The sequence below is a fragment of the Mauremys reevesii genome, linkage group 9, assembly GCF_016161935.1.
Source record: "Mauremys reevesii isolate NIE-2019 linkage group 9, ASM1616193v1, whole genome shotgun sequence".
Classification (NCBI taxonomy): Eukaryota; Metazoa; Chordata; order Testudines; family Geoemydidae; genus Mauremys; species Mauremys reevesii.
In genome coordinates this window covers 24,284,482-24,311,505 of record NC_052631.1, presented here as the reverse complement: position 1 = coordinate 24,311,505, position 27,024 = coordinate 24,284,482, and the positions used below count along the sequence as shown (strand labels likewise).

Here is a 27,024-nt window from a genome sequence, read left to right as displayed (position 1 = left end):
TTTGGGTTGGATTTAAACATATGACTCCAGGTGGGCCGAGTGAATAATAAATTACCCAAATCATCTTAAATTGGTGACAGCTGGGTTCAGAGAAATACCAAAAATCACTAATATTCAGAGCTATTTAGATAAGTCATGATTCAGGGACAGGAAATGAGATTCAGGAAAGCATGATGCCAAAGACCACCAGGAAGAATGACAGGCTGATTGGTGATCCAGCTGGTGTCCATCTGACAGGAAGAAGCAAAGAAGCATAGATCCACCCCTCATTCAGCTAGCTCACACCTGTAAGCCCAGCAGTGGCTCATCTCTACCATCCCCCTTCTCCGGCTCACCTCACTTCTACAAATCTTGGAGAGGGAGGGCGAGAAAATGATACTTCTGTTACTGCTCTCCTAGTTCCAGTTGGAAGAGATTGACTATTCAAATGGTCTAGCTCCCTTCCCTGGATGCAAAGGGAGTAAGATCTTGGCAAGCCAGACTCCTGATGCTTCAGGAGGTAAAATTACTCAGACAGCTTGGCTCTTGCTTCCTGAAGGCTGGAAAAGTGGAAATTGAGAAGTTCCCTCCAGGCTGTGTGGCCCCTCTTCCTGAGGACAGGAGAGAGTGTGTGAGGAGAGATACCCATAACCTGATAATTCCTTCTCTAAGGCTTTGGGAAGAAGGCGTATGAGCAGGACTTCAGCCAAAGTGGTTATTACCTGAATACTTTGATGAGATGAGGCTCAATATTTGACCAAATATGGACCTGCTAAAGGCTGGTACCCTCACACATCCAGAGACCTAGAGCCATACCCCATTAACAGTCTCCTAACCATCCAGTCCAGGGTAAATTTGTTTCTGACTGAATATCTTCAGGACAATATTCAAACATGAGTTGATTTATTAAGAGCAACTACTTTCAAAGCTACTCAATTTCCACTTAACTTTAATGGGAATTGGGTGTCCAAGTCCTTTGGGCAGCTCTGCAAATCTCAGCCTAAACATATATATAGAATGTTAGCTAATTCATCTGCATCCTGCAAGAATACACTTAGACCCTGTGGGCCCATGTATATAATGGATTGCTACAATCTTTCAGAATGAAAATCCTTATATGGAAGAGCTCTCATTATTCCTTAAGGAGCAACCATAGCAACTGTCATCATGGACATTCTGGGCATCTCACACCAGAATAAATCAGGAGTAATCTCATTAATGTTAATGCAAACTGGTGTGAGATCAGAATTAAGCCCTTTCTTTTGCACTGGGAGCTCTGTTGGATAGCCATAGACAGTAAGAGCTTTTTATTTCATTCATTACTTTGTGCAGGCTCTTGGCTACTATGGACTGACTGGTCATGTGCACTCAAAATGCCCTTTCACAGCTGGTCAAATATTAATGCCCTTTATGCCTTTTTTTGTTCTCAGCTACCTAAGTATTATACTGTATGATGGGGGGGGGGTTGTCTTGCAGTAGGTATACTGTGCTTAGAAAAGCTAAATTCTAAAAAGAATGTGTCAAATGGTCAGAGGAAACTGGTCAGAAATCATTCACTTCCTCTATGAATATGGAATCCTAGAATGCAAAAGGGAAAATCACCTAATAAAATATAACAAATTCCTGACATTTTTATAAAACAATATAGTGTTGCTCTTATTTTAAAAATGCATCTCTCTGCCCAGGAATCTTCACAGCAAACTAGGTAATAGGTCTCTGAGGTTGAATTCTCACTGGGGGAGTCTAGGAGGAAAATGGGGTAATAACTGACTCTATGAAAAACTGGGCTGCCTATTTTGATAACCAAATTATTGAATGGAAAAGATCAAATCAAAGCAGCAACTGGGCATGGAGAATGGATTGTCAGTATAGATGGAAAAAGCAACTTCTAACGGAGCCAAGTTGAACTCAGATCAACTAGAAAGAGATTCCATTTGGCTCGTCTGGCAGAGCTACTACACTGTTTGTTGACTTCAGTAATAATACTTATGGAACACTTTCCAGTTTGAAAGCACCGTACAAGCACTAAGGGTTTTTCTAGACAAACTGGTAGCACACAGCAAGCTAGGATATAAATCTACAGTGCTCTAACATGTCCAAGTGGACCTTGCGGCTGCACACTAACAATTCCCTAGTACATAATGACTACTCCCATTTCAAAGCACTAGGGAACTTTTAATGTGTGGTAGCATGGTCTGCCCGGACAGTTAGGCAGGCCAATCTAGCCCCCAGTGTAAACACAGATAGGTCAATGGAAGAAGGCTTTTGTTGACCTAAACTACTGTTGTTCTAAGAGGTGGAGTTTCTACAACAAAGGAAAAACCTCTTCAGTCCCTGTAGGATTTGTCTATGTTACGGGGTTATGCTGGCATGGCTACAGTGCCATAGCTATTCCACTACAGTCCCCATAGTGTAGACAGGTCTATGATGTGCAGCATGCTGGTGTGCTGTAGATTTACAACTCAGCTTGCTGTATGCTATTTGTCTAGAAAAGCCTTAAGGCCCATATTCAATAAGGTACTTAAGCATGAGTTTAACTTTAAGCATAAGTCTGTTCATGTACTTAATGAAAGGGTTGAGCACCTTGCTGAATCAGAGCCTAAATAACTACCTCTTGTGACATCACTGTTAAGTAGATAATTTTTATCTCCATTCTATAGAAGAGTAAACAGACTCCGAAGTGAAGCTACTTCCCATGACCACACAGAAATTCAATAGCAGTAGTGGCAATATAATTCAGAAGCTCCTGACTCTCCACAAACCAAACCTCAGAGCCTCTTAGTCTGAGTCTCAGCTATGGTTATATGTGGGGTGACCATACTGCATGGTCAGCAGCAGAGGAATCTTGATATTTGGTTGTTTGCTCTAGTGTCTGACCACCAACTGGCAGGCTTTATCTATCTGTGCATTTCTACCACGCTCTTCACCAAGGCATCTGAGCAGCTGAACAAATACATCTGAACTTCATTTCCACATATATTTTGAGTCGCTAATGTAGATGGATTCTTCTTTTTTAAATATCTGACAGATCATACCTGACAACAGTAGCACTCATCTTTGATTATATGGAGTGACATTAACATGTTATTCAATCACATCCAGGGCAGACAGTCAAGAGCAGAGTATTACGTGCCAAAACTTTTAACCTTAGAATAAAGCTTTGCACACTAATGAAGATTATAGCAACTGGACAGAAGACAATTCACATTTCTCACTATCTATAATTCTGTACTCTAGGAATGGGTAATTTTTAGATTCCAAACCAGCTTTGGTGTATAATGCCTTAGTAACTCTTGGCTCAGACTCAAAGAGAAATGTTTTGTTTTGTCATAATCAGTAAAAACATTTAAGAGTTAATTTTGAGGGTAAAATACATTAAATTAAATGTTAAGACTAACATTTCAGCACTAATATTTGTAAAGATATGAAAAGCTTGAGTCTTACCCCTCTACTTTAAATCTTTCTAGCAGTACTAGAGAACATTAGTAGTCATTTCCTTTCAACTGAAATTATTTTCCCTTTTTAATATATGATGCAATTTTGTCTTTCACAACAACTGAGTGAAACATGTTCAGAAGCGTCCAGCAGATCTACTTTCCCATAGGGCCATAATCTTGTACAAAAGCTTACATTACATCTGGAAGGCTACATAATTTCTCAACACATAGTGAAGATTCAAATGCTGCTACTGTCTCTTCCAAAAGATTTTGCAAAGAAACAACAGCAATCATACTGCCTAATCCTCCTTCCTGGGTTATGAGGAGTAACAGCTCTTCATTTGTTTGATTACGTTTCTAACTCATGGTGTAAGACAACATTTTCTTGAGCTATAGTGGTAGCTAATGTCTTTAAAGTATCTAAATCAGTTTTCATATGATCCTGTTCGTGTGAAAACTCTAAATATCCTGTTGCATATCCTCAACCTTTTCCTAAATTTTGTAATTTTAGGCATGATACAATTTTTTAAAAAATGTTCAGACATTTGAAGTGATCCAATATTATTTAGTGTAATTCATCCCTCCTCAGAAATAATAGATCCTAATCCTAACAAGTGAATTTGCCCAGGGAATGATAGAGGACCAAAATCTCAGAAAGCACACCTCTATTCAGTGCTTCCTCCCCATTTTTACCCTTTCCTTGCCAGATGTATCGGTCCAGTTGCTTTTGTAGGCATAGCTTCCTAGGTTACTTCCATCTTTATTGGACCATACTTCCAACATAATCATCACCTGAGAAGTCAGGCCAAGATTAGTATCAACCTAGAAGTTCAATAAAAGTTCCTCCACTAGCCAACTGAATAACCCACATGGAAAAACCCTCATGGCATTCAAAGAATCCACTATGAATGTTCCAGGTCAATGTGTATATAAAATCTGGCCAATTACATATGCCCATAAAGTTAAAGCTTTAGAAAATATTCTTCATTAACACATGATTTAGATAGGAGTTAGGTCCTGGAAGGGTAGCATGGCAGAACAAAAGGGAAACTGCAGCTATTATTATCACTATTGTAGATTGTGCCTGTATTTATATGAGTCAGCCAAGTCTGGTATCCCTCTATGAAATATAGATCAGATTGGAAAGAGAAGACGCAAACCAGTTCCACACAAGTGTCTTGTCCTTATCTTTAAGGACCTTCACAATTAAGCCCACTCTATCTAGCTAATTTTGTAACTTATTACAACAACCTCACCACCACTCCTCCAATGTTCCCAGCCTGTATTACCCATCATTGCCTTCTCCATTAAATAGCTTCACCTTTCTCCCTCTAACTGACTTATCATCCCAGTGTACCCCCTTGTGATGTGACGTGATATTTCCATGACTCTGCCTTGGCTCTCCCTCAGGACTTCAGTGATATGGCATCATGGTGTCTTGGCCAGGTCACATTCTAGCCCCACCCCTTCCTGGGTTCAACTGGTCCTTAGAATTCCAAATAATGTCCACCATAGCTGGCAAATTATATATACTCAACTCAAATGTCTTTTGTTCCTCTGTGGTCTCTTTTCAGTACCAGTGTCTCTGCTGAGAAGTAACAAACAAACAAACAAAAAACCAACCTCCAGTCCTCAGCCCTGCAGGGCATGAAATTCCAGTCTCTCTTCCCATTCCTCTCAGTTCACCATCCTATTCTCAGGATGTTGACTCACAAGGCCTCTCCCCTCAAGTTTTGTCCTTTCCCAGGCTCCCCCAAAAAGAATCCTCTCCTTCCACTTTCATGAATCCCCTTATCCCTGTCTCTTGCCACTCCTCTCACAGGAGAGGATCCAAAACCTCCTCTCCCCAGAGCCTTCTCCCTTTGACTGCCCCTATACTCCCTACTTAGCTTCCTCCCTCAGCCTACCACTCACACTTAGGTGCACTAGGTGAGGCTAATAAAGCTCTCCAGATCCAGTTAACCTTCTGTGTCCTGTGTGGGGTTTACATACCCCATCACACTCCCTTATGCATTGGGAAAACTCCCTGACAAAATCTGTCCAGCCACTAGCTTATCTTTCTTGAAATTCCTCCTTACGAGTCATTTCAGTCATGATGCCTCTGAAATCCAGATACATAATGGCTAGATAGGTGACAATCTGTGATTGTTCTTCTTCCTTTTCTTTCTTTTCCTACTCCCTTACTGCCTACTTTTCCCTGTATTAAATGCCACCACTACCACATGTAATTAACAAAGCTGTGCCACACTGGTTTGTTTGTGTGTCATATTTCCATCACTTGCCCTTTGTTTGTATTTTTTCTGTTGTAATCCTTCTGGGGCAGGGATTGTCTCTTCTATGTGTTTATACAGCACACAGCACAATGGGGCCACAGTCAGGATTGAGGGTTTTGAGTGCTACCATGATATAGATATTTACTGATGCTACTTCCACACATCCTCTTTCTAACTGGAACAAACTTGATGTGCCAAGATATCATGAGAAAGATGCTCCTGCGGTATTTCCAGGCCATCCAACAACATGGAGCACACACAAAAAAAAGTTGATAGTTCGGATGAGCAGTGTGCTTATCCTAACGAATTTCTGAACCTGCTGAGGATCACCCATCAATACCAGTGACTGTAGAAGGAGGTATAAGGCTTGATTCAGTGCCCACTGAAGTCAGTAGGAAGATTCACATTGGCTCATAATGCGCTTCTGTTAAAGGGTCTGACTTCATGTGGAAACATTTCTAAAATGATGGATTTCAATAGGCTGAATGAGAGCCAGGAGTTTCCATATAACTCTATGTGGGACATATTCAAGGCTGTAGTCAGGGAACGAATCAGGAATCATGCAGTGAACAAAAAGCAACTGTACAATTTTCAGACTATGGTGAATAATTAGAGGACTATACCATACAATTAGAAACGGACCATATCAGAAGCAGTAATACTGATTTGATGTGATCCTACACCACATGTGGACAAGATAACTCACTCCTGTTTATCTCATAGATCCATGGTCTGTCTCAGAAAAAGGTCATCTGTTTTCCCTTCTCCCACCTTGAATTTAACACATAGACCAGCCAGACTAAACATGCAATTAACTTAAAAGAGAAAAAGCAAGTACTAAAGTATTGTCATTATCATTCAGTTTCCCCCCAAAGATTATCACCACCGACGTCAAAAGGATGGTCAAGCTATCGGAGGTACACCCAGGAGGTATACTCATAATACATTGTAGCTGGAGCTGGGCAAATAGTGGGGGGAAGTATTTATGAACATTTTTGTGAATTCTGAATTACGTTTCAGTCCAGCCTTGTTCACAGGAGGAGAGGCTCATAGAAAGTTAATTTAAACCTGGAGCCAAGATCTGTGAACCAAGGCATAAAATGCATTTTGCATAGAAGTAGATGCTGTTTATAAATATTGGAGCATCCAGGCAGTCAAAAATCAGTAACATCATATGACTCATCATGCAGCTTGAACAGCAAAGTCCAAAAGTTGAAGGACCACTTTGAACAATATGTGAACAATCCACTAACTGACATGTATTCATAAACCATTCAGCAAACGAGTTTGAACAAAGAACAAACTTTGAAAATTGTAATATGTTCATAGACAATTTGTGAGCAGAACACAGAGACAACCTGATGGTGGGAGGCACAATTAAAGGTTGGGGGACATGTGACCGCCCCACGCATTGCCTCAGGGCCCTTTCCCACTCACCCTGTACCTCCCACACCGCTCCAAGCCAGCACTACCTTGCCCTGGCTCCTCTCAGAGTTCCTTCCCCACTGCTTCCATCGCCTTCCCACTACAGGCATGGTGCAGGCTGGAGCGGGCTGTCAAGCAGGTAACTGCAGGTCCAGGCGAGGAAGGGATGGGACTCAGTGGGTTTCTCTGCACCCCATCTGGCAGAGCGGTGCTGCCATTCTGGTTTCTCTTCTCTGCTCCGGGTGCCTCCTAGCAGGACTAGGCAGGAGCACTAGGTGTCAGTGCCTTTCCAAGGCACATCCCCCTAAGCTGCTCTGAGTCTAAACTCCCACCCTGTAGGGACATGTGACTCCACGTGACTCCCGCCACATGTCGCCTCTGGGCTAAAATCTCTGAAAAAATATTTGCAGCAAATAATGTGACCAGCTTTTATTTAGCAAAGATTGATACGAGCTGTTTGAGATGGGAAAATAATCTGCAGAACGGGTTAGTTGTCCATATAGATACACCTCATTCAGAACCGTGTTGGGTTAAGTAGTGAGGACAGGCCCAGAATAAGAAGAATATAAAGGCAACTTAGTCCAAACTAGCTCTCTCCCCTACATATCTGGTCTTAGACTGAATGTAGCATAAATAGCTATATAGACAGACAGACAAACAACTCTATGAGTGTCTGAGCTCATTACGGTGTCATTCTACATAGTATCTGTTTCGACCACTGGAATTGACTTTCAAGTGAAAGCTGCACTGTGCACCTCTGGTTATAACAAGATCACACAACCCTCAGCACAACTGTACCATCTGCTCTGAAAGACTAAACAAACATGGGGCATACCGCTAAAAGTCTTCCCCCAGTTTTATCATCACTGACAATGTTGTACGCTCATTGTGCAATAACAAACTCACATACGAGCTTTGGTTTCTCAGCTGTCTGGCACAGCTTATGTAGGATTTTCCTGAGGGTGAGCATTCTACTGGATATCTTCAAGCACATGCTTTCAATATCTGTACACATTTTGGATCACTCAGAGAAGGAAAGAACTGCTGGAGAGACATAATATCCCCATGCAAAAATAAAAAAAAGAAAAGTTGCTAGAAAGAAGACTACTTTGAAAATTGTGGAAAGAGTTACAATACTGAAAAAGCATACCCCTGGAATAAGGAATAGTAAAAGGACAATAAAGTGTAACTCTTTAGTAGTTAAGGCATATGCAATATTATTTTGCAACCATCAGAGAGAAGTATTTGTTTACCTCAGGAGCAACTTCACTGAAGTCAAAAGAGTTACATGGGCATAGAACCAGCGTGAGAGCAGAATCAAGCTCCCATATCTGATGCCATTGGAAACTAGATTGGAATCATAGTCTTGCACCCACTTCTACAACCGTCCTCTGAGAAACACCCCAAAATGCTGTAAGACAAGATAAAAGTAAAGTCTTTGGCTGTCATGCAACCAGCTACTATATCTGGAAGAGTCTATCCATTTCCCTTTATCCCACTGATTCACCTGCCCTTCCTTCTCAAGTAATCCCATTGGAGCCAATGTCAAATGGTGAGAATAACGATATTTTAATCACGCAGAAAGGTAAATGCTTGTGAAAATATAAGGAACTTAGGCCAACACAGTACTGTGTGTTAATTTTCACAAAATTGACAGCAATTGCCAGTAAAATCCACATAAAATGTGTGTGAATTTCACACTTTTCACATAAAGCAGCTATTTCCTGGGGTTTAAAAATGTGAATTTTCTACGGTTCCACAAAAGGTGAGAATTATCTTCGCACGCCCTAGGTGGATAAGTATTACAATCCCCAATTTACAGAAGGAAAAACTGAAATACAGAGAGGTTTTTATAATATAAAAATACCATTGTTTCTTCTTACTGTTAACACTTAGCAGTTTTCCCCCATAGAACTGAAAGTGCTTTGTAGAGGTGGATACAATAAAAGTACAATCAGACTCATTTTACAGATGAGAAAACCAAAGCACAGAGCAGTTAAGTGATATATCCAAGACTATATTGTGATTCAGTGGCAGAGCCAAGTATAGAGCAGAAACCTCCTCACAGCTATTTCTGTCCACTGGACGATAACACTATGACTTACTCAAATCCACATAGCTAATCAGTGGCAGAGGCAGATTCAAACTCAGGAGGAGTTTACTGGCTCCCTGTAACATATTTTATACTGATTTATGACTGTTTTTAGCATCATGTATGGAATGGCATGATTTTATAATATTTATGAACTTCTACTTCTCAAACTATACTGGGAGCACCACTGTTTGACACAATGTTTCATAGCTTTGTTCTGCAATTCCTCTGTGTATAGGGATGGAGATTTTCTAACTGGTCCACAAGTATTCTTGACTGTATCTGCTTGCTGCCTAGCCAGGAGGTTATTTTAATTTTAACATCGTATTCCCTCCGGGTTATCTCACAGAGTAAGAGAGAATAGTAACACACTTCTGGAAGGCCGGGGGCTCGACCAGATCCTCTACTCTCACTTCCGCCTAACTAGTCACTCTCAGATCCCCAAGGCTTCTACACAGCTGGGTGTCATATTATTTTGGCTTGGAGTTATACTTGCACAGTTGGTACCACCTGCTGTAAATTCTTTAGTCCTTGTTATCTCTGCAGCAGCTCTTGGCCTTTTAAAAGCTAATTCAGTCAAGGAAGAGGAAGGGACAGTGTGTGCTTGATGTTCAAATAGCAATTTTATTTTCCAGAAACTCTTCAGATTTATAGTTCAGGCTACATTTTGGGAATTCACAGTGTGACACAATGAACTATTTTCTGCTGCTGCTGCTACTACTCTTATTTAAAAAATAAGGGCCAAACTATACTCCCAGTTATATGATTGTGAGTGTAAATCCAATATAACTCTAAGGACTGCAATGGAATATCTTCAGTTGCAGGTAATAGAGGAACTCTGGAGTTTTACCTATGTAAATGAGCACAGATTTTGGATCTATGCCTTCAGCCTCATGTCTCATTATACATCCAAGGCATAGGCCAAAAACCAAGTGAAAACCCCTAATGTTTTCCTGTATACCCCAATATCAGGCACAACAGAGCATTAAATCTGTATATTAATACTATTAGGCATTCACTTTCAGCACTACAGATGTCACCAGACCAGTAATGGAGAAGCTGAGGGAGACACTGAGTGGCCACTGTAACAGATGAGTTATTAGCTCTTAAATACACTCTTTTTGGATGCAAAGCCATCTTAGATGACTCAGGCACAGGGTGGATTGAAGCACTGCTAGTAGTTGAAGCAAAACGTAATGATTTCTCATTCATTTACATCCATTCCATTTCATTTATGAGGGCTGAGCTGTGAATTCAGTGGGAACGAAATGGAGAGATCTTATGTTGGCAAGAAGGTCTGGCTGGACAATAAAACTAGAGATAGGCCCAAGTCAGAACCCCAGATCCCACTCCCCATTGGACTTTGGGAAAGTTTGGGTTTGGCTCTGGAGCCAAATTTTACAGCTCAAGCCCATATCTAATCAGAACATGCCCAAACTGGAAGAAAAAGCAATGTCATGTTGCCTCAAAAACAACGATTTGCTCTACTTCTATCCCTTTATTCTAACACACATACACTGCTATTTTCAACTAGCAGCACTGAAAAGTGGGCTACTCACTTAGATCCCAGTTAAAGAACTTGGTTTGCACTCTCTTCCTGGCCAGGAAAGCTACAGTGGAGGTCTGCCCTTGTAGTCAGGAAGAATGTGAGTGGGCTAATTACTCTTTACTGGTATTAACGAGATCTTGGAGTCACTGTTGAATATTTCTCTGAAAACATCCACTCAATGTGCAGCAGCAGTCAAAAATGCTAACAGAATGTTAGGAACCGTTAGAAAAGGATAGATAATAAGACAGAAAATATGTAAGTGCCACTATATAAATCCATGTTGCACCCACACCTTGAATACTGCGTGTAGTTCCGGTAGTCCCATCCCAAAAAATATAAATTAGAATTGGAAAAGGTACAGAGAAGGGCAACAAAAATGTTTCAGGGTATGGAGCAGCTACTATGCAAGGAGAGATTAAAAAGACGGGGACTATTCATTTTAGAAAGGAGAGACAACTAAGGGCAGGAACTTGTTGCCAGGGGATATTGTGAAGGTCAAAAGTACAACTTGATTCAAAAAAAGAATTAGGTAAATTAATGGAGCATAGTTCCATCAATGGCTAGTAGCTGAGTGGTCAGGGACACAACCCCATGTTCCAGGTGTCTTGAAACCTCCAACTGCCAGAAGCTGGGAATGGACGTCTGAGGATGGATCATTCAATAGTTGCCCTGTTCTGTTCATTCCCTCTGAAGCATCTGGAACTGGCCACAGTCAGAAGACAAGAAACTGGGTGAGATGGACCATTGTTCTTAACCAGTATGGTCATTCATATGTTCTTATTTTCATAATACGAACACAGCAATAAAACTTGATGCTTAACAGACACCTTGCATCTGAGGATCTAGGAAGGTGAAGGTTTGGGGAGCAGGTCTCTTCCTGAGTTCAACAAACCCATTTCAAACCGTCACCAGGGAAAAGGGAATTTGTGAAATTCCTTGTTCACAAACACTGTGTTTTAGTGGACCGATAGTGTGAGGTGCAGTGTCTGGCAGGCATACCTTTTAACATGCACATATTTATTTGTATGCCAGCTCAAATACTAACAGAAAAATCATATCATTTGGAACCAAACCAGCAAAGTTTTGCCCAGTTGATTTTTGAAAGGCCCCTATCACTTTTACAAAGTTTTAAGATGCTATTTTCCATTTTAGATGAAAAAAAAAACTTTAAAACTCTCTCACTTTTATTTTCTTAAATTATTTTTCTAAAAAAATAATTTTCCTTATTCCTTTAGGCTTTTGTATGTAGGCTGAGGTAGCTTCATTCAAAATCCTCTCTAGTCTCAGTGTGTGGTGTCTTTGGAATGCCTTATGCTCAGCTGAGCTGAGGGGCATTTAAGAGGCCTGTAAGCAGACTACTAAATCCCCCTGAAAATCCAGGCAAATTCCAAGGCTGTCCTTTTCTCAGTAGGGGTGGGTGGGCTAATTACAAACCTATTTAAACATTGTGAGTTCAAGGGTTTGGTTTAACCTTGAACAATATTTGGTTCACTTTGTACTTTGGAGATGCTGTCAAAAAGGGAAGAAGAGAGGGTAAGAACAAAGTGGAAATTGGAGCAGAGAGTGGGCAGACTGAAAACACAAGGGTAAGGTTGAACCCCCCTGAAAGTCTGGGGGTTGGGAGTGAAAAAATTCTAATTACAAAATGAACAATCTACAACAGTGAGTACCCATTTGTCATATCGTATCTTTATGTGGGAGTGGAGGGAGGGATTCTAGCTTGCTTTCATACATTGCACAGGCTCTCTTTCAGTTAGATTAACTTTTTTAAATTGAATCACCCTTAGGAAATAACCCTGCTTGATTGGCACCATAAAGATGCTGGAACAATGCAGATACAATTAGCATGGCCTCTGCACAAGCATGACATGAATATTTGCAAAGCATTCCTTTTATTTTTTAAAGGATTTAAATTACAGAAATAAAAGGTTCATATACTAGGCCAGGGGTGGGCAAACTTTTTGGCCCGAGGGCCACACTGGGATTGCAAAACTGTGTGGAGGGCTGGGTAGGGAAGGCTGTGCCTCCCCAAACAGCCTGGCCCCTGCCCCATATCTGACCCCTCCCACTTCCCGCCCCCTGACTACCCCCCTCAGAATCCCTGACCCGTCCAACCCACCCCTGCTCCTTGTCCCCTAACCGCCCCCTCCCGGGACCCCACGCCCATAACTGCCCCCAGGACCCCACCCCCTATCCAACCCCCCGTTCCCCTTCCCCTGATCCCATCCACACCCCCGGCCCCTGAAAGGCCCCCCTGGGACTCCCACGCTTATCCAACTCCCACCCCATCCACCCCCAAGAACCTCCACCCCATCCAACCGCCCCCTGCTGTGGGGGAGGGGACAGCGGGGGCAAGGCCAGGGGCTAGCCTCCCCAGCCGGGAGCTCAGGGGCCAGGCAGGCCGGTCCAGCGGGCCGGATGTGGCCCGCAGGCCATAGTTTGCCCACCTCTGTAGTAGAGCAAGTTTTGTGAACTCTGCTAACCTGAAAGAGTACTTCAAGCAGTTTGCCAAATCTCAAACTCCACAAGGTTCAGCCATCCCTAATTCTCACTTCAGTTGGGTGTCCACATAGGAAGTGGAGAAAAGAGATAGGACAGGAAAGTATGCTGCCACCATCAGAGCCCACACAATGTAACAGACTGCCTAGGGGCATAATGGAAGCTCCTTTCCTGGAGGTTTGCAAAAGGAGGCTGGATAGCTATCTGTCTTGAATAGTTTAGACAGTTTAGATAGTTTAGACACAACAAATCCTGAATCTTGGCAGGGGGTTAGACTAGATAACTCTTGCGGTCCCTTCTAACCTTATGATTTTATGAAAATAAATCTAAAGTAAATCATTCACATTACTAGAAATACTCCTAAATTATTCTGGTGTAATCAAATTATTAGCCACTTGTATTTACAAACTATCTTTCCAACTTATTGTTAAAAACACTTTGGAATCTACAGTACAGATTTAATTGTCCTACTTAGTAGAGTTTACAGAATGGCTTCTAATAAAGATAGTAATAGTGATAGATTATATATATCAGGATAATCTAACACGGATCTCAGTGAAAACAAAAATAAACACAGAGTGTGAGTTATGATTTTGGTAATTCAAAAGAAGTTGATCACTGTCTAAGGATCAGGATCTAACCCATTATAAGGGATAGTGTAGTAGTTCAGTAGTATGGATGCATAACTGCAGTAAATTCATGTATATAATATGCTCTGAATATTAATCTTTAAAAGAAAATGAGATATATGACAGAAATTGAGAAGAGGGGAAAAAAAGACAGATTTTTCTTACTGACTGCTGCAAAGAGGGGCAGATTGTCAAAGTTTGAAAGACCCTACTCAAAGAATAGTTACCAATGCTTTGCTGCCTCCCCTGTCAGAGCCTTTCTCTGCATGCAGAGGACTGTGCAGGACCCTAAGGATCTGTCGTCTCATTACTCTACTGGCATAAGCAGTGCCTCACTGTATATATTGCTATATATACTCCTGCTGGAGAGCATGTATGTATTGTACATGCTGTGATAAGTGTAGACATAGCCTTATACAGAATCTAAGAATACTGGGTACAGTTTTCCTTGTTATAATACAACGAGCCATGGATGGAAGATGGATTGTACACTTATATATGTGCTAAATACAAAGGGCTACACTGTGCCAGTCTTACTCCTGTTGAGTACCATTGTAATCAATGGTATTACTCAGGAAGCAAGGCACTGCTTGATGTAAGTAATGGGGGCAGAATCTGGTCTAAACATAGGAAGAAAAAAATATATAAATTGTTTCAAAGTAACATCTAGAGCACTGGACAAATATTTCACAACCTTACAAAATTACAAACCACAGCACTTCATCCACTGCAGCAACAAATCAATGCAACTATAGAGTTTCAACCCACATCCTTCACACTGTGTTTAAAACTTATATTGTAGTCTCATTTCCCCTTCCCAATGATGTAAGCAAATAGCCTGAAAGAAAAACAAGGTCTAGTTCCATGTCACAGATTAGCTGGCTCTATGTCCCTGCACAATGAGATAATTTGAGCAAAACCCATTATTTAAGTGTCTTTTTTGGGTCTTTTTATCCCAGATGACAAAATACAAGGCTTGCACAGCATAATTAGTAGGCATCCGTCACTCTTGAGAGACCATGGATATGTGTCCCCAAGAGGTAAAGAATTTACTCAGTTGGTTTTATGGCAGCTACAAACATGGCTGAAGAGACCCACTCAAGAGAGACAATTTCTGCTGCATCCGTCACATTTAAAGGTGATGTTTCGACCCTTTGGGCTCTGCCTTCTGCCTTCTCTTTTCTCCTCTGCTTAGCTGGACAGCTTCCTCTCGGCACTCCAGAGACCTTTGTTAAGCTCTTGTTTCCAAAGGCTTCAGTCTTGAGTGTGATCTTCCCATTTGTCCACATCCATGTCCATTTCTTTGAGGTCTCGCTTGCACACATCCTTGAAATGCAATTTTGGATGTCCTTTGGGTCTTTTTCCAGATATCAATTTGCCGTAGACAGTGCCCTTTGGGATGGGCCTGTCATTCATTTGGCACACATGCCCAAGCCAGCGGAGGTGTCTCTGTTTGAGCAGTGTTTGCATGCTGGGTATGCTGGCCTGTTTGAGCACCTCAGTGTTGGTGACTCTGTCCCGCCAGGAGATTCCAAAGATTAAATGAAGGCAACACATATGAAAGCTGTTGAGCCTCTTTTCCTGATGAGAGTACAAGGTCCATGTCTCGCTCCCATACAAAAGTGTGCTGATAACACATTCATGATACACACAGATCTTTGTGTGTTCTGTCAGTTTGTTGTTTTGCCATACCCTCTTGTTCAGTCTAGATATTGTTCCAATGCAGAGGCTGAGTTCTATTTCAACGAAAGGTTGACTGCAATAGTGTACCCCAGATATGTGAACTTGTTCACCACTTCAAGCTCATAGTTGTTGATCTTGATGGAGGGTGCTTCCTCAACTCCTTGGCTCATTATGTTCATCTTTTTTTAGGCTTATAGTAAGCCTGAAGTCTTGGCAGGCTTTGGAAAAAACTGTCCATAAGGTTTTGGAAATGGGTTTCTGTGTGGGTTGTCACTGCTGCATCGTCAGCGAAGAGGTGGTTTGGATAAGGGCCTCCCAAGTCTTGGTTTTAGATCTGAGTCTTGCAAGATTGAACAGCTTTCCATCAGATCTTGTGTGCAAGTAGATTCCTTCAGTTGAGGAACCAAAAGCTTGTTTCAGTAGCAGGGAGAAGAAGATCCCAAACAGAGTTGGGGAAAGTACACAACCTAACTTAACTCCACTACGACTCTGGAAAGTCTCAGACACTGAGCCATCATATTGGACTGTGCCGTACATGTTTTCATGGAAGGATTGAATCATGCTTAAGAGCTTGGGGGGACATCCAATCTTTTCTAGAAGCGAGAATAGTTCACTTCTACTGAGAAAGTCAAAAGCCTTTGCAAGGCTGACAGAGGCTATATAGAGGGGCTTTTTTTGTTCTCTGCATTTCTCTTGTAGTTGTCTCAGCGATAAGATCATATTGATGATAGACCTTTCAGCTCTGAAGCCGCATTGTAATTAGGATAGATTCTGTCTACAGGGTTCTGAAGTCTGTTCAGGACAACTCGGGCAAAGGCTTTTCCCATAATACTAAGAAAGGAAATGCCATGATAGTTGTTACAGTCGCTCGTCACCCTTGTTTTTATAGAGAGAGATGATGTTGGTGTCTCTTATTTCTTGTGGTACTTCTTTCCAGCACAAGCAGAGCAATTCATGAAGATGTTGCAGTAGAATAGGTATTACACATTTTATGACTTTGGACAGTATGCAGTCTTTTCCAGGGGCCTTTCTATTGGGGAGGCCATCTATGGCAAGGCTAAGCTCCTCAACATTCAGTTCATCATCGAGTTGGTTCATAACAGGCTGACTTATGATGGTGTTGATGACTGCGTCCGTAGCAATATTTTCATTAGAGTAAAGCTCAGAGTAGAGTTCTACCCAGCAATCCATCTGCTTGATGTGGTTGTTGATAGTTTCCCTGTTGTTGATTTCAATGGGACTGTCTTCTTTGAAGTTGGACCCAAGACTTTCTTGATCCCGTGATATATGTTTCTGATGTTGCCTGCATCAGCTGGTACTTGGATGCTTTCACATAAGTGCAGCCATTTGGGAGAATGTTGCACAGCATAAAGCCTGTAGAAAAATGGAAAAAAAGAGAAAGGAAATCCTTGTCCCTTTGGGTGTCCTGGCTGTCAGACCACAGTGAGAATTCTCACGTAATCAAATCCAAATCATGTTTCTTACATTACTTCCAGCAATAGATCTGGGGAGAGGGAAAGAATGGCCATTCTGAACAGTCCACATTAGTTTCTGCAGTTTCTTAAAAAAACCTTAAAGGCCAAAATATGCATACAGTGCCTAAAAATAGACAACCAAATGCATAGCGAAGCATCTAAATAAGGGCTTGATCCTACCTTCTTTGAAGTCCATGGCAAAGCTCCCATTGACTTTCAAGGTGCAGGCCTAAGTGGTCTGACCTACCGCTCTAAAAATCCAGCCACTTGCTTAGGTCCTCAGGTAGGGGATTTAACTGCCTAACTTCAGACATTTGAAATTTTTGGCCTAAGTTCCTGGCTCTTTTAGTCAAATATGAGCTTCAAATATGAGCCTCTGCTGCTGCGTACTGAGTCCCTAAAAACACAATACGAGAGATAAACTTTTCCGTTAATCTCACCTGGTGTTAGTGCTGAAACTCAGTGATTACAATTTAAAAGCTAATGTTAACTATTTCACTGCTGCCCATTTTAGTAGAAACAGCCAGCTTATCAGTATATTTACCTCCTGTGATTAGGTGCAGTGGAAGAGAGAGAGGGAAGGGCAGGGGGCGCTGTAAAGAGACCCATCCTCTCCCCCAAAAGTCGTACTTATAACTGGTAGAACCCTGCAGCACCTAGCCCCCAAGTTTTCCCAACCTCTGTCCAACAGGAGATCGGAAGAAGAGAAATGAGCTGCTGATTTTCCCAACTTGGGTTTCAGGTTGGAGGAATGGGAAGCCAGGGGATTTTCCTGCCCTTGTCTCATGATATAGTTGTTAGGTAGAGGAAGGAGATGCCATTGGCCTCCTACTGTCTTTGCTGGACTTATTCATTCCTTTCTCAGGTATGGGGATTGAGGGATAAAAGTAAGCTACTATTGGGGTTCTCTGTGCCCTACTTAGAAGAGGGAATGTAGAGTTGTGGAGAGAAATGGTTACCACCTAAGTTCCTTTTCACAACTGGGGAAACTGTTCTTACAGTTAGGAAGAGTTTCTTGAAATTTAGATTAAATCTACTACACGGTAGTTTGAACCCATTTCCTCTTGTCCTGCCTTCTGTGGCAGCCTCCATCTTTTCTCCATCTTTTTATGGCAGCCTTTAAAGTATTGGAAGACTGCTATCATGTCCCCCCTCAGTCGTCTCTTTTCCAAACTAAACATACCCAGTTCCTTCAGCCTTTGCTCATGTGGCTCATATGGATCCTTTCCAGTCTTTCTACATCCTTTCCATATGGTGGTGACCAAATCTGGACACAGTACTGAGGCCTAACCAGTGCCGAGAAGAGCAGTACTATCACTTCCTGTGACTTGCACACTATGCTTCTGTTAATGCAACCTAAAATAGCATTTGCTTTTTTTGCAACAGCATCACATTGCTTACTCATTTCGAGGTTGTGATCCACCACAACTCCCAGATCCTTCTCAGCAGTGCTGCTGCCAAGCCAGTTATCCCCCATTCTGTATTTTTGTATTTGTTTTTTCTTCCCTAAGTGTAGCACCTGACATTTGTCTTTGTGTAATTTCATTTTGTTGTCTATAGCTCAATTCTTCAATTCATCAGGAATCTTTTCTCTGAATCTTGCCTCTATCATCCAATGTGTTGGCAATTCCCTCTAGTTTTGTGTCATCTGCCAGTTTGATCAGTTTGCTCTCTATCCCTACATCCAGGTCATTAATAAAGACATTAATCAACTCCGTACCAAGAACAGATCCCCGTGGAACCCCACTTGAGACCTCTCTCCAATCTGACATCATTCCATTAATAGTTATTCTTTGTTCGCAGTTGTTTAACCAATTATGTATCCACTGAATGGTAGTTCCACCAAGCCCACATTTCTCCAGCTTACTTACCAGAATGTCATGTGGGACTGTATCAAAAGCCTTGCTGAAGTCCACATATTTATGTCCACTACATTTCCGCTATTCCCCAAACCAGTTATTTTGGTGTAATAAAGTGCAGAATGTACTTGTGCCAGACTTTATTTTGAGCCAAACTGAATTTGCTGAGCTTGTTCTTTGAATTCAGTTATTCAGCCATCCAATGCAGCACAAGAAAGTACTTCTTTTCTACAACATTATAGCCCAAATGAATTATTGCCACATCCCTGTGTTAAAAAAAATAAAAGGCATTTTTCCAGGTGCACCATTTAAGAAGGCAGCAATAGGGTAGCTTATTATCGCCCCCAAATTTTGTTGATTTTCATTGGTAGTCGGACTGTCTGATTCAAGATGTAGCAAGCAGAAGCAGATCTGCCCCTAGAGAGAGTTAATGGTCAGAGAAAGAGGCACATCCTGCCTATATGTGGCATGCAGCTCTGAGCACTTAAAATTGCTAGGCCTTGAAAAGTGCTAAGCATTACAAAAAGTGAACACAATATTTACTAAATTTAGAGAATTCACAGGGATTAGGAGCTATAGAAATGAGGAGTACAATTTATATGCAGTAAAAATACCAAAGAGGAATTTTTGACTTTGAAATGTACAGATTGCATGAAAAGGAAAGTATTACCCACCCAAAAGAAAACATGAGGGAAAATATACACACACAATCTTTCAAGACAGCTAAATTATAATTTAAATAGATTATCTCATAGCTTTCAGTTAAGAATAGAATCCAAATGCAAAATAACAGTGGTCTCTGATTGCAAGGAGGAGAGGAGCAGGAAGACAATATAAAAATTCAGTCAACCATTGCATAACTAGGAAGGAACAAATGCATATGATCATCATATATGGGTTCGGAAAAGAATTTTCCTCCTAGTCAGATTGGCAGTAATCTTGGGGGAGGGATTTCTCTTCATATGCACCATGTGGGTGTCGGTCACTTGTGAGGATTATCTGGGCATATCTCATTTAATAATTACCCTGCCATTGTGGGGGCCTTGGGCACTGATGCAGCCCGATCCCTCCTATTCCCTCCCTGTGAACATAATAGTTTAGTCTCCTGTAGACTGTAATACATTGGTCTCGTTTTGTTTGTTGGGTTTAGTGTGGGGGTTGGTGTTTGTGGCCTGTGATATACAGCAGGTGAAGTTATGTGATCTGGCCTTAAATGCTATGACTCTAACTTTAATATGCCAAGCACTGTAAACACAAAGTGAAGCACTGCATGTATCTCTAAGCTAGTATACAGCAGATAAGCATTTAAAAGCCAGTTACTATAAAAGAGAGTTCACAACAATCTCCCTCCCTCCCTGCAATGTTCATATGCCAGAAACTGTTAACAAAAAAAGATACTGCCATTGCTCCAGGTTTGCTAGTGTACAGGCAAATATTAAAGTTTAAAAGGTAGTGATAATAAAACAAAAGAAAACAGTTCAAACCAAGGTCAAATACAATATTGAAGTGCTGTTAATTTTTCATACAAACAATGTATAATACCACAGTACAGGCACAGAAAAATACTAAGTACATGCCTGTGAATACCAAGCAGCTAAACCAAAAATATTAATGAAAAATCACATAAAACTACTCTCCTCATTCAAACATATACCATGCGATGCTGCACATTATAAAGTCTAACCATGCAAGTCCTCCGTGCCTGAGTTAAGGTACCTTCTAGAACTTAATTCTAGCATTTTGCAGAAATAATGTTCCCTTAACAAGCAGTTTTTTTCATTATACACAATTTTAGCTTCATTTACCAGGCAGTACTGTAACTCCTCAGTAGAAAATGCCTTTGGAAACATCAACTTTTTCCTTCTCAACTAGGTTAGTGGAACTAGGGTGACCAGATGTCCCAATTTTATAGGGAAAGTCCCAATTTTGGGGTCTTTTTCTTATATAGACTCCTATTACCTCCAACCCCCTGTCCCGATTTTTCACACTTGCTGTCTGGTCACCCTAAATGGAACTAAGATCAAGATGGAACTGATTCTTTTATGTTTTATTATCAACTGATTTTCATGTTGAATAGGTACATAGTAAATGTGACCTGGAATTGCTTTTCACTGATCTGGATAATCTCGTGAAATGTTTCCCTGATTCCCTGAATAATTGAATTTGCAGACATTAAGTCAGCATACAGCATGCAAGGAGCTGATGAAGTCTGCAGTTTACACACTTGAATAAAGTCTCATTTCATGGATTTGCCATTCCCTCTGACTGCATATCACACTTCACAATCTCTAAAAATCAACCCCCAAGAAGAGTTATAATCCCAAATTACCCCGGACAGAACTACTGTATATCTAAAATATTTCCAGTGATTCATGCCCAGATCCCTCAACTCCCATTCTAAAAGTAGGAGGGCCCATCCTCACTGTAATCTCCCTCACTTGATTGGGGGGGGGGGGCAGAGCATGGAGGGATAGCTCAGTGGTTTGAGCATTGGCCTGCTAAACCTAGCATTGTGAGATCAACCCTTGAGGGGGCCACTTAGGGATCTGGGGCAAAATCAGTACTTGATCCTGCTAGTGAAGGCAGGGGGCTGGACTCAATGACCTTTCAGGGTCCTTTCCAGTTCTATGAGATAGGTATATCTCCATATATAGTTGTCTGGTTTCTTTCTTAAACTCACCAACTAGTGCCTACTAAAAAGCAGAGTTATGCAACACATTCAGTTTGAACTTTAACACAAATCCAGCCTGCATTCAGAAACTAGCAATGATTCACACAAATTTGCTTGAGTCTGTGAATGCTCTATCAAAGCAGGTTAGGAGTTTCTTTACTCTATCCCAGTTCACGGACACTTTGAGGCTATTGTGCATTTCAGTTCTGAACTGAGACAAGTTACATAGCACATCCCCAGTGTCCTTGACTAGTGGTGCCTACTGTGAGCAATAAGAAGGGAAGGCAGAAACTATATCATTTTGTTTCTTAGGCTGTGGTTAAGTTAATGTCACTTATCAGACAGAAAAGTCAGAGAAAATAAACATTTCAACTCAGCCTTGGGCAGTAGTCTAGGCCCGTATGTTACTAGCCTTCATTCCATCAGTTAGTGGAAAACTAAATTATTATTATTTAGCCTAATTATATGTATTACTTGTATAGCTTTGCAAGAGAAAAGTTCTCTGACTCAAAATCCTGGTTCAGCTAATGCCACTACATCCTGTGCCAACCAGGTCCAACTTTTCTACAGCTCCAGCTATCTGCTCTGGCTACCCAGCAGATGCTCATACATGCGTCTTCCCTCAGCCACAGTGTTGCTCTGTCACCCCAAGATCACTGTTATAATCACACTACCCTTGTAACATAGTCATATATTTATTTATCCTCCCACATAACTATAGTTCCTATGTTCCTTCCAGACCACAGTTCACCGCTTTGCAGCACTGATTGTGAGTGACAATCTGATTGGTATCTCCTGTAGGAAAATGGTCCCCAAAGATAGACCACACTCTAATCTGATCACCAGCAGACTGCACCTGCCTCCCAGGTTATCACTCCATCTGCCTACTGCCCTTATTACCACAATCTCCCAAAATGCTTGCTTTCTCCTTCTCTCTTTCTTACTGCATTTATATTATGCTCATCCAATGTGGTGTCCCCTCTTCCCCATGTATAAAGTGTGTGTGTCACTTATTATCTCTAGTTAATTTGCTCCCCCCTCTCATAAAAGAAAAGGCCTTTGTGTTGTCTTCTAATAAACACTTACGATCATATTTTCCAACATGGTCATTAGTCCAGTTTCTGGTCCCAGTGAGCCAGTGAACCCATGTTAACTCAAACTTTGCCTGTGGGTTTGCAGTGAGATTCAAACATACGGCAAACCAGATGTGTTTGCAGCCAAACCTTTTCAAACGTCAAGGATTGCAAACTCATCTGAATCAGGTATGATATAAAACATATCAACCTGCTCATGCCAGCCCTAGAGGGGTTTACAGTACTCTACTACTAACATCTGAATCGTTTAGAAATTCTAACAAACCTTTTGTGAGCTGTGATCCCTTTGGAATCCAGGGATTATAATCCAATTAGTCTGCAATCATATGAAACACAAAGAAAGGAATTCTGAATCTTGTATATGATGAACCTGGAGCCATGAATTCACAATCTGTTTTACAGCAACTATCATCTGGTCCGTCAACCTCCTGGATGATTCCTAAGCTGCTGAAGCATGAGGAAGTTGACAGTTTAAATCAAGGCCCTCATACCAAAATAGACAATGTTAAACCTGCCTTGCTTTACTCTACACTGAGTCAATTGGAGGAAACCATCTTCTTAAATGAATAATTTACAAAGCAAAATAGTCAGGCCACAGACTTGTTTAGATACAGTAGAGGAGACATTACAGTTATATAATATTATAGGAGAATGCCACATTGCTAGCCAGGAGTTGAATTTAAGTCTGGGAAAGAAGACAAAAATTCTAGAAATAAATAAATAAATCAACCTCAATCAAAACAAGCTGCAGTGCTGGGTACAGCAAGGAAGAAGTATCTGACTGAGCTGACAGCTTCTTACTGAGAAATTGTGCCCCTAAATTTGGGTGTGGAGAGTGATAATTTAGGAAGTATGGTTTAGTAGATAAAAAACAGGAGATGGAAAGTCAGGAGATGAAAATTCAATTCCCACTCACTTGCTGTGTGACCCTAGACAGGTAATCTAACCTGTCTGTGTCTCAGTTTCCAAATCTGTAAAATTGAGATAATATTGTAATAATAATAACGTACCTCACTGAGAAGATTAATTTATTAAAATTCACAAAATGTTTTGAGAGGTTCAAGTGGGAAATGCTACCTGAGTGCGGGAAATTTTTATTACTATAGGCAGCACAGCCAGCAATGCCTATAGTTGCTTCACAATTTCCATTAGAAGACCCTATTTTCAGTAGTTTATAACTTTGCCCAACTTTAATCATTTCAGCTGAAATTTTCCATGCCAGGTGGCTGCATCAGGCTGACTTTATTTTATTTCATTCAAATTTCAGCTAAACTAGTTCAGCAATTTCTCAGAACAAAGTTAGGAAATATATGTTGTTTTTCCCATGTTAAAATTTCTTACAACTGTTTTGTTGAGAATTTCTATTACCTCCATACTTTAGAGCAAAGACTTGTAATTTGGCCAGTGGTGGGTGGGAGGAGTTGACATGGTGCCAGGGTTGTGCAGTCTCCATGAAAATTGCCACACATTTGGACAAGCTATAAGCCTCTGAAAAATCTGTTTGCTCATGCTCAATAGAGATTTGTTGGAGATTAGCAGTTACATTCTCTGAAGATTCCATCTGCACTGAGCATGCTCCCTCTTGGGAATGCAAGGGCTGAGCAGGACTTTCCTTGCAATAGCTGTTTCTGGCTGATGTGGATCGCTCTGGCACTGCATGCAGGACCTGAGAGGAGGTAGTCCAGGCAACCCTAATTCTGGCCTTTCCTAACTTTCAAAAGCTTGACTTTTCAACCTAATGTTCTTTTAATGTCGTGTTTTGTAATATAATTTATATATTAAGGGTGGACATTAGATCTCATCAAAATGACCAGCTTTCAAAGGCAACATATCAACTTTTCTCAGCATTATCTCATGTCAGCTTTCCAGATGCTTCCATCTACTGTGGCGACTTCAATTCCTACCATGTCAATTGGGGATACCCTGACAGCAATGGAGATGGAGAGATTCTAATGGAGTGGGCATTAATCGCTGACCTACAACTCCTCTACAAACCAAAGCAAATATTAAGCTTTCATAGTAGCAAATGGACAACAGGCTCTTCACCCAACATTATCTGAGGTCCCTTCCAACCCTGAGATTCTATGATCTTCTGGGCAACTGCTGCCATAAAGCAGAAGGTGCTTGAAGCTTTGCCAAAGTCTCAACATCAGCCAACTTTGATCACCTGGGTCTGTGGATATCAATAAGAAACAGCTTACAGAAAGCCCAGTGAAATTTTTGGAAAGCTTATGGGAGGTCTTTCAGTGAACTGGCTGAGTTGGATTTGATATAGCCAACCAATATAAATGATTCCTAACAAATTTTCTGTGAATTAGTTCAGCTAGCTGCAAAGACATCAATCCCTAGAGGCTATCGCTGACGGTATATCCCTGAGTGGTTGTCAGATGCAATTAAGGTCTAACAGGAATTCAATCTGCTGATAATAAATGTAAAGTTGTTAATAAGAACAGGGAGCTCATTCAACTGCTGGATCAAAGTAGGTGCAATAGATGGAGAGAAACAGTCACAAAGATGGACATTACTCATTCTAGCCAGAAAGCCTAGCAGACCATCAAAAGACATTCTGGAGATTCCAGACTCAGCAAAATGGAGTTTCCAGTCTCCACAAATTCTATCACAACCCAGCCGTACACTGAACTTGGATAAACCTTTCATCTGTGTGATCAAAGCTGAGGTTACAAAGAGGTGGCAGGCTCTGAGTGCAGATTCAAACCTGATGGCGCCTTTTTCAGACAAAGAGCTGGACCTGGCCATAAAGCTTATGAAAACAGGAAAGGCCTGGATTATATCCATATAGAGTTCCTACTTCACAGAAGCCTGACAGCCAAAATCTGGCTGCTTTGGTTTTTCATCCTATGTTTCCAGGACAACTGCATTTCAAAAATCTGGTGCAGGGCAAAAATTGTACCCATTCTGAAACCAGAAAAACTGGTGGCAGATCCCAAGAGCTATCAAACCATTCTTCTCCTTTGTGCCTATGCAAGCTTATGGAGAGACAGATTCTGATGTCCATCAATGAGGTTATCAAACCACAACTGCCTTCAAATGAGGATGGTGTGCCTAAGATCAAGTCATTTGCTTAATACAAGACATTGAAGATGCCTTTGAGAAGGGCAAGAAAGTTGGTTCCATCCATGTTAGCTTCATATAACACTGTCTGCATACATATAACATATAGGATACATATAACACTGTCTGACCCCCAAGTTGTTCCAGACTGCAAGCCCATGGTACGGTTCATCATGGAAATCATAATGAATTGATGCTTCATCTTGCAAGCAGGAGACAAAGTCTGTTGCCTTAGGCATCTCTGTTATAGACTTCCACAACGATCCATTCTAGCTCCTCTCCTTTTCAACATACATACTTAGAAACTACCAACACCTAAGCTAATTAGTATGTATATACTGATCACATCCATCCCACTGATGTGGATAACATTCTACATGTAAGCAGAGTCAGGATGAGCTCTACCCTGACATCTGGTGGTGAATTGTGCTGAGTTGTGGAAAAGAACTTCAGGGGCTGATCTTGTTTGCATAGGCACACCCACTCTGCCTAGCATGAGTCCACCCCAAATGGTCACTTTGGCTGCTGTGGGACCCCCAGTTTCTCTGTTATTGGGGCAGGAAGAATAAAGTGTTGTTACCTGGACTATGTGAATCAAGGACAATGGAACTGTTTTATGACAGAGGGACTCGCCCTCAACTAAGTAGCACTCGCTAGATAAGGGACATGGGTTCCAAAACCCAGTGAATTGAGAGAGGCTGGGGATGGACATTTGTATCTGATGATATGGGCCCCTTTTGAGGGCCTGAAGTACCAATTGCACCTCCTCCTCTCTCTACTGTGGAATATCAGAGCTAATTTAAATCCCATTAGGAGTCTAGTTACAGACTGCTGAGCTGAATGCACTTTGGGCCAATGGTGCACCTGCACTGAGGCTCCCCTACTACAAGCTGCAATCACTGAAGAGCTAAAATTACTGAGTGGTGGGGGTGGGGCTGAAGATATGTTGCTGAGCAGCTGGCGGAGCAGAGCAGTTTGTGGGACAGCTGGAGTGGCTCACGGAACAGCTAGCGGAGCAGCTGGTGGAGTGGAGCAGTTTACAGAATGGCTGGAGCAGCTTACAGGATGGCTGGTGGAGTGGAGCGGCTGGCGTAGTGGCTCGCTGTGAAGGCTGCAGCAGAACCCCATGGAGAGGCGAGGCAGTTGGCCTTGGACCATGTAAGGTGCCCCTTAACACTGCTGTGTCCCCCTTCTCCCCCCAGGCTGGGAGGTAAAACTCTGCAGATAAACTTTTGAACTCTGGGGCTGCACTGACCAGGGACAGAGACTTTTGGGTTGTTGGACTTT

General features: G+C 41.6%; 1 protein-coding gene and 1 pseudogene across 1 annotated transcript in view; both read left to right on the top strand.

The window, feature by feature from the left end:
- Positions 1–12,552: 12,552 nt before the first annotated feature.
- Positions 12,553–12,653, top strand: LOC120372724 (annotated as a pseudogene).
- Positions 12,654–26,714: 14,061 nt separating this feature from the next.
- MME (membrane metalloendopeptidase) overlaps positions 26,715–27,024 on the top strand; it is a 66,930-nt gene continuing 66,620 nt past the window's right edge. Inside the window, exon 1 of the mRNA XM_039487277.1 lies at positions 26,715–26,895. Within this exon, the coding sequence (XP_039343211.1) occupies positions 26,864–26,895 (32 nt within the window). The 5' untranslated portion in view covers positions 26,715–26,863. The remainder of the gene's footprint in view (positions 26,896–27,024) is intronic.